Genomic DNA, 12,836 nt, shown 5'->3' on the forward strand with positions numbered 1-12,836 from the left:
CACAGCTCCCACTGAACACACCTTCAGCTGGCCCTGCAGCCAGGGCACAGCCTGCTGCAGGGATTTACAGGCTGCAGAACCCATCAGCACTGTCTGCACATGAGCAGCATGGCAGGGGAGACACCGAGGGGAGCCCTGCGGGTGTCACCTCTCCAGTGTCCCCTGGCCTGTGGCTCAGTTTGAGCACAGCTCTGCCTGCCGAGCTCTGCTTCACCAGGAATGCAGGGAGAGACACAGCTCCTGGCACATGGCTCAGCAGCAGGGACCAGACCTGATTCTGGATCAGCATTTTCTTCACATGAACAACCTGCAGCATCTCATTCTGGGAGCACGGGCAGCCCCCTCCAGAGCACAGAAGCCACCAAGGTCGTGTTTGGCACCTCCCGGGAGGGTCCAGCTCCCTCCCTGCAGCAGCTCTCCCCAGCCTGCGGTGTGCAGGTGATGGCAGAGCAGCTCTGGGCTGCACAGGTAAACCGAGATCCCAGTGCTGGTGAAGAGAGACCCCTAATGTTGGCTCTGGACACAAGCACCGGGGAGAGCCAGCACAGATGCTGCCTGCACCAAGCACTGTACACGAATAGGTTTACATCTTCACAGAACAGCACCTTTTGCTTTCCAAACAGCTTCATGCAGCCACAGATCCCTCTGTGAAACAGCACTGGGTGCATCTAACGAGTAGTTTTGTCCAGCAGTTACAGCTCAGGCTGCTCTGTAGCAGCTCCTTGGAGCTCCACAAGCCCAGCACACCCCTCTGCCTGCACCAGCCCTCACTGGGCAGCACTGGTACCACCAGGACAGGCCAAGCCCACGGCCCCAAGGCTGCAAGAACTCATTACAAAGCCAAGGAGCAGGGAAATGATCTAAAAAGATGCTTTTCAAACAATATACATAATTCATAGAATAGAAAGGGAAATGGTTCTTAAACTGGGATAAATGTCTGTTGCCAAAATGTCCACATTAAACTGATAGCTTTGAGCTTTTATCCAACAGTTAATTAAAACTCCATAATTAAACCTGGGTTTCATTCACATCCACTCCTCTTCCCCATTTAAAAATATGCTCTGGTTAATACAAACTGCACACCCCCATCTCAGTCTCCACAGCAGCACCAAGAAACCTAAAATATGACACCTAACCACTGTATTCTTTAGCAGCATTTTATTAAAAATAATTACCTGTACAAATATAAAATATCTCCACACAATTTCATTCCCTGTATTTGTTTTTTGCTGCAAGAAAAGGATGTGAGGGGAGCTCAGAATGCACTTCTCCCGTAACACTGGTGGCTGCAGGAATTCTGAAGTTGTTTTCCTAATCTTTCTTTTAATATCCACCAATTGGATATTTTTCTAAGGCTGTAGTCTCCATTTAAAAATAGTAAGTCTGCCATGAAGGAGGCAGGTGCAATACAAAGAAAAGTTTACTCCCAGCTTACCAAGGCACTGAAAAACTGCAGATTTTTGAGCACTTTCTTTGAAAAAGAAATAAACTAAGAAAGCTTCTCACTTGCTCTCCAGTTCTTCAGGGTTGTGTTTCACCACAGGCCTCAGAGGAAGGGCTTGATTCTGTCAGTGAACACACTGAAATGACCCAATGTGCATGACCAGTGAGGTTAATGGCTAATAATAACAACTATAACCAAGAATTGCACCCCAAGCTCAGCAGCCCACAGGGCTGATCTGTAACTTCATCACAAGACTGCTCAAGCTGGAACATACAGAGGATTAAGTTCATTATTCCTGAAAGGAAAAGGTAAAACTGAACTGTAATCCAACAAGAACCTTTAGAAAACACCCACAATTCCTTTAATAAAATAGCCACTTGCTGTGCGCCTGTTGTTCCCACCTTTACAGCGAGCCAGGCAAGTTCGGGAGGCAAACTGGGAAAATGAGGGGATACAAAAAACCAGCAATTGCTCTGCAGCCTGCTTGATCTTCTGTATCCACCCTCTGTCGTCACCACTCTGGAGCGCAGCAGCACAGGAGAACTCTCTGTTTGAGAGGCAGGAGGCCTTCAGAAGGTGACAACTTTGGGTCGTTTGGGTTGTGCTTTCTGCAGCGCCGGCGCTGCGACGTCCTCGTGGTCCGCGCTCAGGCCGGGGGTCCAGCGCCCGACTGTCAGCTGCTCTGCAGGGACACACACAGCAGTGCCAGGGCCAGCTCTGCCACTGCACAGCCCTGGCATCTGCCCCAGCAGGGCAGCACACCCAGCACTGCACATGGGGAATGCCACACCAGCCCCTGGATATGAAAGCTGGCCCAAATCTGCCTGAGAATCTGCCTGAGGAAACTGGAAACTCTTAAGGCCTGAACTCCTTTGACAGCTCTGACCTGCCTTCCTGTACCTCAACATGCTCTGCACAGGTCACACTTCATCTCAAAGAAAATCACAATGGTGTCACAGTTCCAATTAACTTGACTGTTTTTAACCAGCAGTGCTAGTTTTGAAAGAAGTCCCTTGGGAAAATAAAGTCTTAGAGTCTTATTATGGATGTTAAACTTAACAGAAAATGGTAGAAAAAAATCTGGTTATAAGCTTCTAAAACATCAGTCACCCAAGTGGGCACAGCCTCGCTACTTGCAGGTGAGTTTGGGGAAATTTCAGAGTCTGTTGGTGTCATAAACCTCTGTCATACCAATTCAGACTGAGTCTGACCCATTCTAAACTGGCAAAGCAGCACACACCCAGAATCTTACATATGGTCTCAGACCTAAAAATTTCATAAATATAGGATCAGATATAGAAAATGCCATCAATATTTATTACATAAATTTCACCAAGATGGCTTATTATGAAGTGGCACATTAACTGTCAGAGAAACTAAGTAGAAAAATGCACAGGTATGTCACCACTCCAGTTACAGGATCATTCTTCAAACCGTTGTTTGATGCTTTGCCTCATGTAGAGCAGTGGGGGTTTTAAATTAAATTAAAAAATTAAATCTAATTTAATTTTTCCACCCACATGGAAAGCTGAAGAACACATAAGAAAGCAGTTCTTTAGCTGTGAATCCAGCTGGACAGATCTTCTTTGTCCCTGTCCTGGGTGCCTGACACACCTGCCTGCACACACCACCACCCTGCACCTGGCACTGGGTTCAGCTCCACCACTTCACACTGAAATCTGCAAAAAGCAGCAGCCAGCTCTGCTGTACAGGTGCCAAACTCTGAACAGCAGCATAAATACTGGCCAAAAAAATACAGATTATTTCATATGGCCTTCAGATACACACAAGATGAACTTTCTTTAAAAAAAAAAGGAATTATCTTAGTTCTGCACTGCAACTTACTAACTCCTCCACACCCTTCCTGAGTGTCCCACCAAAAGGTCACCTCAGCTGCTTCCAAGTTCTCTTCCCAAAGCCTTTTCCCTGACCACAGCCATGCAGAGCAGTAGCTGACCCACTCCCACCCCACATCCCCTGCAGCTCACCTGCATTCTGCTTCTCCGGGCAGTCTTTTTTGAAGTGTTCCACAGAGCCACAGAGCTTGCAGCCCCCACCTGTTCACACAGAAAGTTGTTACTCATTTGAGGGGAAAAAACACCACAAAACACCCAACAAAACACCCTTCCTGTGTCTGTGAGGGATAGAGCTGTTTGGGATCAAACTCTCCTGTACAGCACCACACACCACCAATTCCAGCCACTGCTTACTGGGTACTGATTTGCTGGAAGCTCTCTGTTTGAGTAACAGGCTCAATTCTACTGGAATCTGTACTCAAATGAATTTTTAAAATGGACAGGGGCTCCTGAGAGGCCGGTAATCCAACTGCAGGTACTGAGATGTGAAATTCTACACAATACAAAATTCCACAATACAAACACTCGAAAGCAAGACGATTTTTGTTCCACTTTAACTGGGCTGCAAGATCAGTTTCTGAAGTTTGCCAAGACCCCACATTTGTGCTGGGAAACACCAGGAGACAGAATGCTGGTAGTTGGAGCCAATGGAGAAGTGAAATCTTCAAAGTTAGACCTCATTTCTCATTAAAGTTGCTCAGGCTGAAGATACTCTCCCTTTAGTGAGAGCCTGTGTTATGCCACCTCCCAGCATCTTAAGCTACTGTGTGAGAATGTTCTTACCACCTTCCTGGGTGCATGTACATGTAAATATACACTGTCTACATTCACACAGCATTTTGTTCCTTTGTGCATTTCCTGACACTGAGGCACAAGCAAAGCCTCACACTTTGCACCTCATCCTGTCATTTAATACTAAACTTACACTTAAAACAGAAATCCCCAGGTAATTATTTGACAGTGAACTCCCTGGAATTACTCTGCTTTTACTGAAAGATACACAGGAATTCCTTTTAGCCACATTTTCATTCACATGCAGTGTAACTTTTTCTGTATCTGGTAAGAAGGCCACTGAAGTTCAATTTTACTAAATTTAGTGAATCAGTACACTCACCTTCAGCATACAATCCCTTGGGATTATCCGGACACGACCTTGACAGATGTCCCATCTCACCACAGATGAAACACTTTGCATAGGGAAATGGACCTGCAAAATCCCACAGGGTTTATGGTCCACAGCAAACCCTTTGTGAAGTCACCCAACAAAGTGCAGTGACAATATTTTAATCACTTCATGCTATAAATTACTGCCAGGTTCCCCATTATCATACTGCAAAAGTTAAATTTCTAACACACAAAACTACAGGGCCAGCAGTCAGACAATTTAGACCCAGGCACTTCACAACAGCACAAATTCCTGAGACCCACCAGCAGCTGGATCCACCTTGGCTCTGCACTTGCTGAGGTCATGCTCCGTGGATCCGCAGCGGTAGCAGATCCCTGTCCCCATGTCCTGGCTCTCCAGCACTGCAGGACAGTCAGCCACGCCGTGGCCAGGCTCTCTGCAGTGGAAACACACCTTGGGAGAGGAAAATACAGTGAGCTCTGACCTGGAAATCCCAGCTTCACAGGGCCTTAAAGAGTAAATGCAATTTTGTCCCCAGGAAAAAGTAGCCAGGAAGAGGCTTTGTGTTCTGTGCCATCAAACTGTGCTCTGTGCCATCAAACAGTGCTCATTATTACTTTTCTCCTTTAACCAGCAACACACACTTTGACGAATCAAACATGAAAATCACCTGAGTTAGTTTCACCCAGGACCCAAGAAGGGCTGGGGACTCCTCAAAGGGGCAGGGGGAACAGTGCTGAGCCGGGAGAGCCACGCTAAAGGCTACGACTGGAGCTGAAAACCATCTTTGGTTCCAAACTTCACGTCTTTCACCTGAAACACGCTGTGCCTGTGGTAGGGGAGGGCTGAGCTCTTGCTGAGCCCCACAGCAGGGAGAGAGACCTGTGCCTCCCACATGGGGCTCCCTTAATGGCTTTGTGGGGGTTAATTTCAGGGAAAATACAGTGGCTACTCCCTGGATGGGACCCCCCCACACACACCACAATCCAGGCTGGACTAACAGGAGGGTAGAGCGGGGCAGAGACCCTGCAGCTCTGCCAAAATCCTTGCAGAGGAAGGAACCTGGTGGAACCTTGCAGCTGATCACAGCAGCTGAAAGCCAAGGGAAACAAAGGAAGATGTTCTGTTGGATCAGCAGCTGTGGTGAAATCCCTGGTTTTGGACTGACTACATCCCAACTCAACCACAATAACTGTCCTGAGTGACCCACTCCCAGGGCACAACCACCCCTAACTAAGATGTATGACTGAGCCACTGAACCTCCACCTAAATGTAAATAAAACAGTATAAAAGCGAGTTAGGAATGGGGAGAAATTTGGGAAGACTCCATGATAATCTGTGGGATCAGCTGAACCTACTGTCCCTTCCCCACAGGGCCCCACTGGGTGAAGACTGTGCTCTGTGTGAGCTTTACTGGGGATTAGAGACAGTCTGTGTATTGCTTTGATTAAATTGCTTTGGACACACGTTCACAGCCAGATGCTGTCACGGGGATTCCTCCAGCCTTAACTCGTCATATTTTATTACAAAGGGTGCAATTCAGAGCACTATTCATGCGAGCCCTTCGAGGATGCTCACACACTCCCCAAACATGAGAGCTTTGAGCAAAAAAAAAGGAGAGTTTCTCCCTTTTTTCCCCCGTGGCTGCAGGGCAAGACTCACCATGGCGTTCTTCTTCTTCTCCTGCCTCCTCAGCCTCCTGCTCTCCCGCCGCCTGTCCTTCCTCCGCAGCTCCTCCTCCTCCTCCCCGCGGTGTGCCGCGAACCCGTTCACGTCCTGGTTCTCGTATCCCTTTTTCCTCCTCTTGCCCCGGGCTGCCCGCGGCGGCTCCGGCTCCGCGCCGGGCGCCAGCTGCTCCCAGGGGGTGGCGGGCAGAGCCCGGGCCCCGGGCGGGGCGCTCCGCCGGGCCCAGCGGGTCATGGCCCCAAACCCACACCGATACAGGCACAGACAAGGATCTGGCACAGAAAAGGGTCCAGCACAGCCCCACCGCGCACGGTGATGACGGACAGGAAGAGGAGGAGGAAGAGGAGGAGCGGGAGCCGGCAGAGTGGGAGGCCTCAGGAAGGGACGGAATGGGGATCCCGGTGGAGGCCGTTCCTGAGGGGGCTGTGGGGACTCTCCCACCCCTGCCATGGCAGGGACACCTTCCGCTGTCCCAGGGTGGATCCACACACTCCAGCCTGGCCTTGGACACCGCCAGGGATCCCACAGCTTCTCTGGGCACCCTGTGCCAGGGCCTGCCCACCCTCCCAGGGAACAATTCCTGCCCAAGATCCCATCCATTGCTGCCCTCTGGCACTGGGAAGCCATTCCCTGTGTCCTGGCCCTCCAGCCCTTGGCAATTGTCTCTCTCCATGTTTCCTGCAGCCCCTTGAGGCCCTGCAAGGCCACAGTGAGGTCAGCCCAAAGCTTCTCCTGTCCAGGCTGAACAATGGCAGCTGTGCCAGCCTTTCCTCCCAGCAGAGCTGCTCCATCCCTCTGCTCATCCTGGAGCCTCCTCTGGCCTGGCTGCAGCAGCTCCAGCTCCTTGCTGTGCTGTGCTGGGGACACTGAGGGGTGACCGGGGGAATCCCGGGGCTGTAGTATCGGAGGAAGGCACTCAGCAGCTTCAATAAATGTTTATGGGACAAATAATGACATCCCGTCTCCCACATCCCCCACCCCAGGTCAGGCCGCCGCATCTTTGCGTTTTTATCATTTCACGGGATCCCCGTGAGGCTTCCTGGTTGATGTTGTGAAGGTATATGCGTTATACGTACACCATATAAAATATATATAAAGAATGCTACGCTTTCTCCAGTGTTTATCCCTAATGCTTGCGTCTCCCTAGGGGAATTCGCGGATTTTGCCGATTTTCCGAGGTTTTGAGCCCACTAGAGGGAGGTGTGCGCAAAGAGTGTTTTAAACCGCACCGCTGACAGGCAGGAGGAGCACGCGTGTAAAGAATGATTAGTGCTGACTGCAGATAAAAATAACTGATGAACGCCGTTTAAATGCCAGGGGGGAAAAAAGAAAAAGAAAAAAAGAGAAAAAAGGAAGAAAAAAAGAAAAGAAAAAAAAAAAAAGGAAAAAAAAAAAAACAGGAAGAAGAAAAAAGAAAGAGAAGAAAAAAAAAAGAGGAAAAGAAAAAGAGAAAAAAGAAAAAAAGGGGAAAAAAAAGAAAAAAGAGAAAAAAGAAAAAAAGGGGGAAAAAAAAGAAAAAAGAGAAAAAAAGAAAAGAGAAAAGAGAAAAAAGGAAAAAAGAAAAAGAGGGAAAAAGGAAAAAAAGGTGAAAAGAAAAAAGGGGGAAGAAAAAAAGAAAGAAGAAAAAAAAAGAAAAGAAAAAAGGGAAAAATTAAAAAATAAGGAAAAAAGAAAAAAGGGAAGAAGAAAAAAAAAGAAAAAGAAGGAAAAAAAGGGGGAAAATAAAAAAGAAATAAAAAAACCGAAAAAAACCCCAAACCAAACCAAAACAACAACAACAAAAAAAACAACCGCCCCCCCAAAAAAAACCCCACAACAACAACAATAACAAAAACACCACCAGAAGGGGCCAGTATGTCTTTTTAAAATTAAAAACACCTCCTTTGCTTATGTAGTGACTTACACCTCAGCCAGAGCACGTGGTCCCAGTTGCTCCTGCACCTTGCTTTCCCAGCCTGGAATTTTATGTGTGTGTGTGTCTAGACAGGATCAGTCACCCTTAAGATCCAGCTCTGCAGGCAGTGGAAGAGGGTGTTTAACCCCTTCCTGCTAAATCAGTCAGACAGCGTTTACCTCAAGTATCACTTATGTGGCAGAGGCCACTCCTGTTTAAATTTGCACTGGCTGGAGATTTGTTCCAGGTTGACATTACTGGGCTGGGAGCTCCCCTGTACCTTTGCACCAGGTGAGTTATGAGCAACACAGAAGCAGTGCAAATAATTGTAAATTTTATTCCTTCGCCCCTCCCCCCCCCCCCCCCCATATTTTCCTAATAAGCAGTAAATTGTCTGAACACAGCACAGTGTTCATATGTTCCTAATCCTCATACCCCAAAAAGGAGGTTTTGTCTGCTGAAGAGGCACCAGAAGAAGCTTTGGTTGTACACACACAGAGCCAATGTTATCTTTGTTCACTCTTTTTTGCCTGTATGGTTTGGGTAATACTAGTTGGCAGAGCATCAGGGTGACATTTTCTTGGCTGTTTTCATTTGAATTGTAAGCCCGGGGAGAGAAAGGAAAAACAGGCCCTGTTCCCGCTTAAACTCTGTTGCATCTGCAATATTCTGAGGCTCCTGTGCAGGTGGTTCACTTTGGTTTATTCTCCATAAGATGAACAGATTGCTTAGCATTTACTGCTCTGCTTTCTTGTCAGTGTTAAATAATTACCTGTGCTATGTTTAATCTTAATATTTATGGATTTTGATTGTTACAACCAGGGCAGCATCCCCTTCAGTGAGCCTGCTCAGCTGACCAGCACTGGATGTCATTTCCACCAGGGTGTGTTGCTCACAGCTATGATTCTTTCAGGATATTTAACATGAGCTTAAGTAAGTTGCTCCATCAACTTTTGTTGATGGATCAACTCAGATATTTACTGGTTTATTTTCAGGCAAATGTTTAAGTGCCTGGATGCACTGGAGCTTTTGAAGATTAAGGTCTGTGGTCAGTTATTTTATTTGGCTGTTTTACACTGCAAAGCTGCTATTTGTTATTCATATGTCAAAATGACAGTCTGGGAATCATGGCTCAAGTAGGAATGTTAGACATGCACTGTCAGGAGAGCACAAGAATCTTCCCTGGTTTTACTTTTGGTGGCTGTGTGCTAAATAGAAAACACTGCTTTCTCCCAGGAGAATGTATTTTTTTCTTTTCTCAGAAACCCACAGTGAGGAAACTGATGAATTTAAACTTGATTTGCACTGCACTTCACTTGAGCTTGTGTCTTCAGATCACAAAGTTGTAATTTCTAGGGTTGAAGGTATGCAAGAACAAAGGAAGAATGGGATGTCCTCCTGTGTTGGATACAATGGCCTTTTCTGCAGTATTGACTGTACCTTGAAAAACTGCTGCATTTCACAGAGAAAAGGAGAAAGAACAGGCTAAAACTGCAGGCAGCAGCAGAGGTACAGATTCCTTGGGCAGAGGGATCAGCAAGGGAGAGTCCTCTAATCTTTTCAGTTTTACTAATTTCTTACGCTCCTCTCCATCAAGAAAATTATAAAATCCCCATTTCCACAGGGGAAAAAAGAAAAGAAGAAAAAAAGAAAAGAAGAAACATGCCAGTAGTTCATGCTGTTATGGCTGAGTACCAGGTAGATTATCAGTAATTTCAAAGCCCAAATGCTGGTTCAGAAAGCAGAGCATAAAACTGGAATGAGAGCTAAGACAGATACTTCTTAAAGGTGTACACTAAAAACTTACACCATTTTCAAGCCAGAATACACACAAAATGAGCTAAAAATTAACTGGCATGATTCATCAAGTTCTTTTTCCTCTCTGCTGGGTCCAGCTGAGTTCCCTGAGCAGTGGGTAGATAAAAAAATACTTTCATTACACTTGTTTACTGATAGATTTATTTCTGTAATATAACTGATATTTTCTCATTAGGAGCCAAATATTTTTCTATAATAATTTAGAGTCAATTAAAAATGTCATATCAGTCATCATTACTAGGCTTAGCAGTAGGTGACTCTGCCCTCTTACAAGATTTGGCTTGGTAGGACTTCAGTGCCATATGCATTGCATTTAGGTGTTTCCCACAGGCATTTTTGCAGGCAAAAGAAGTGACTGTTTAAGTCTTTAATCTTTTAATTAAACCTTAGGCTGAAGGCAAACTGTAAGAGGCATTGCTGGAGAAAGATTAGCATGCGGGTCTTAAATTGCATTCCAGCGAATCTTATTAGTAAAGTAATTCTGCATATAAATATTAGCTGTAACTCATTCCTTGTGTAATCTGCTCCCTTTTGGTTTTAATGTTTCCAGAGAAACATTATGTCAGGTGTGAACTGATCCTGTAGAAGTGACAGAGTCATGAACCTCCAGAGCCCATTGTCAGTTTTTGCTGGGTAGCCAAGGATTTCAGGTGTGAAAGTGCCACATGTGAAATCAGTTACAACTGTTGTAGCTACAGACTTCACAGACTGGTTTGGGTTGGGAGGGAGCCTAAATCCAGTGCCACCTCTGCCATTGCAGGGACACCTTCCATTAGCCCAGGCTGCTCCAAGCCCTGTCCAACCTGGCCTTGGGCACTGCCAGGGATCCAGGGGCAGCCACAGCTTCTCTGGGCACCATGTGCCAGGGCCCCCCCACCTCTCACAGGGGAAAATTTTTTTCATTATATCTCTTCTAAAGTGCCCATTTCCTCTTGTCTTGTAATGGGAAATTCCTGCCCAGGTCTCACCCTGCACGAACTGCCTAATGGAGCACAGGCAGGCTTTGATGGAGCTTGACCTCAGAGATTATTTCTGCTGATCCCTAGTTGCTTTGTCAAGAGCATTATAGAAGTGCTTGAGGCATGGCATATAGCTCCTGGGGCACTTAATCAAATAAATTTCAAAGATTTATAGAGAATCAGTGTCAGGAAAGAGTTTTATTGGCAGAAAAGGGTCTCAGCAGTGCAGTAGTTGTGGCATTGGGAAAATAAATACTAGAAACAAGAAGTAGCATTTTATGTCAAGAGTTAGTGCACTAACCCAGCTTTTGAACCTTTAATATTTTCTTGTTGAGTCATTATCTGTATGGTTTTCTTTCTTTGTGTGGGCACACAAACTTTCAGGTTGTTTGTTTCCTGCTGCAGCCATTCTCCTGAGCCAGTCCTCAGGGGGCAGCAGTGCAGCCACCTTCCAGCTGCCCCTGAAGGCACTGGAGGGCACAGACCCTGCTCCCCACACCTCAGCCCCAGGGTGGGCCCCACTCAGAGTAGAATGGGCTCCAAGCAAACAAAACTGTCCTCCTGAGCATTGCCATGAGGGAATAGGACTGAGAAAAGACATGCTGCATTGACTTAATTGTCACTCTCCAGGTTTAATTCAAAATATTAATTTGTGATGTGGAATGAAGAATGAAAATACACCATTCTTGTGAAGCACCTGAGTTGCTCTTGCTGGCCATACAGAGGTCATGGAGAGAGAGAAAGGTCACAGAAGTGGAAAATATAGGTGACAACAAGCCTTTGCAAAATAATCCATGTGAGGAGGAGTATTTTGGTTGTGAAGGACATGCTTGGAAGCCAGCAATACAGAGAATGCCACAGTTGGAGCAGAGCAGGCAGTAAGTCATACCTGGGTGTCCCTATTTTGTGCAGACTTAAAATTCCCTCTCTGGTCAGAGCACAGGGTGGCCAGGGCATTGGTCTGGGTTATTTGCTCCTCTCAGGCATTTTGCAGTGATTGGTTCAGCCAGGGATCACACCTTTGTGCAGGCTGGGGGGCTGGAGGTGTTCTGCAGCACCCACCAATCCCACCCCAGCCCAGTGTGGATCAGATTTTTCACAACCTTGTTCCCTGAGTTTTGGGTATTGCTGGGTCTGTTCCAATGTTTGACCACCCTCATAGGGCAAAAGGCCTCTCTAATAAGTAACAGGAATTCCCAGTGTCCCATCCTGTGTCTGTTGCCTCTGCAATCCCAGAGAGATTCTTGAGCCTGGTTTCCCCTGGTGCAGACAGTGGTGGACATCATTAAGATCTCCTCTCAGCCTTCTTCTCCTAGGCTCTGTCTCTGCAGAGCCCCATGAGTTTTCCAGCAGCCCACTGCCACTGTGAAATGTACTCTGCCGAGCAGCCCTGCTCTCAGTTTTTATGTAGTACCATCAGTGGACCTCATCCTCCAGGCTGTTGTTAAAGGCACTGAAACAGTCATCAGCCCCATTCCAGCCCCTCAGGAATGCTGTCAGCAAGTAGCAGCCTGCTAGATAGTGTGCTGCTGCCCATCAGCAGTTTGCAAGTCAGCAGGAGAAAAGCAATATATCGGCTAAATTCTGAGGATACTTGGCCCACAGTTGGATTTTGTGTTGAGCTGAGAGTTTCAGAGAGCTAACAGTGAAGCCTTTCCAGTTTTGCTTATTCGCCTTCTATGTAAAATCGGCTAAGTCTGTTTCCCTCCCCCAGAATTACTATTATTAATCACCATTTGGAAAGCCAGCAGCAAAAGGCATGGGAATGTGCCCAGCATTGATGAGGAAGTAACAGTAATCACATGGAAGCTCCAGCCTGCTCTACACTCAGCAGCTCTCCTTTTGAGCCAGCACACCATGCTGCTGATTTTCAAGAGCAGCTAATTCACCATCTAGCTCTCAATTAGCCCCCAGTTGAGACTTCTAAAGTCTGTAGCCAGTTATGGGCCAGCTATCTAGCCACAGCTCTGCAGATATGACTCACCCAGGGACCTTCCTGAGAACTGGTGTTCTGGCTGCGAAACACTGTGTTTCCATATGCAAAAAAAGAAGC

The 12,836-nt window shown here is 46.7% G+C and overlaps 1 protein-coding gene across 1 annotated transcript; it reads right to left on the bottom strand.

Annotated features, from left to right (window-relative positions):
- Positions 1-1,155: 1,155 nt before the first annotated feature.
- On the bottom strand, positions 1,156-6,346 carry ZCCHC9 (zinc finger CCHC-type containing 9; the record flags this gene model as incomplete). Its single annotated transcript, XM_083883822.1, has 5 exons — positions 1,156-2,126; positions 3,433-3,501; positions 4,415-4,507; positions 4,729-4,879; positions 6,089-6,346. 5 exons carry the CDS (start codon positions 6,344-6,346, stop codon positions 2,014-2,016), a joined length of 684 nt encoding a protein of 227 aa, XP_083739948.1. The 3' UTR covers positions 1,156-2,013.
- Between the last annotated feature and the right edge of the window lie 6,490 nt (positions 6,347-12,836).

The sequence above is a fragment of the Zosterops lateralis genome, assembly GCF_965231275.1.
Source record: "Zosterops lateralis genome assembly, chromosome: Z".
NCBI lineage: Eukaryota > Metazoa > Chordata > Aves > Passeriformes > Zosteropidae > Zosterops > Zosterops lateralis.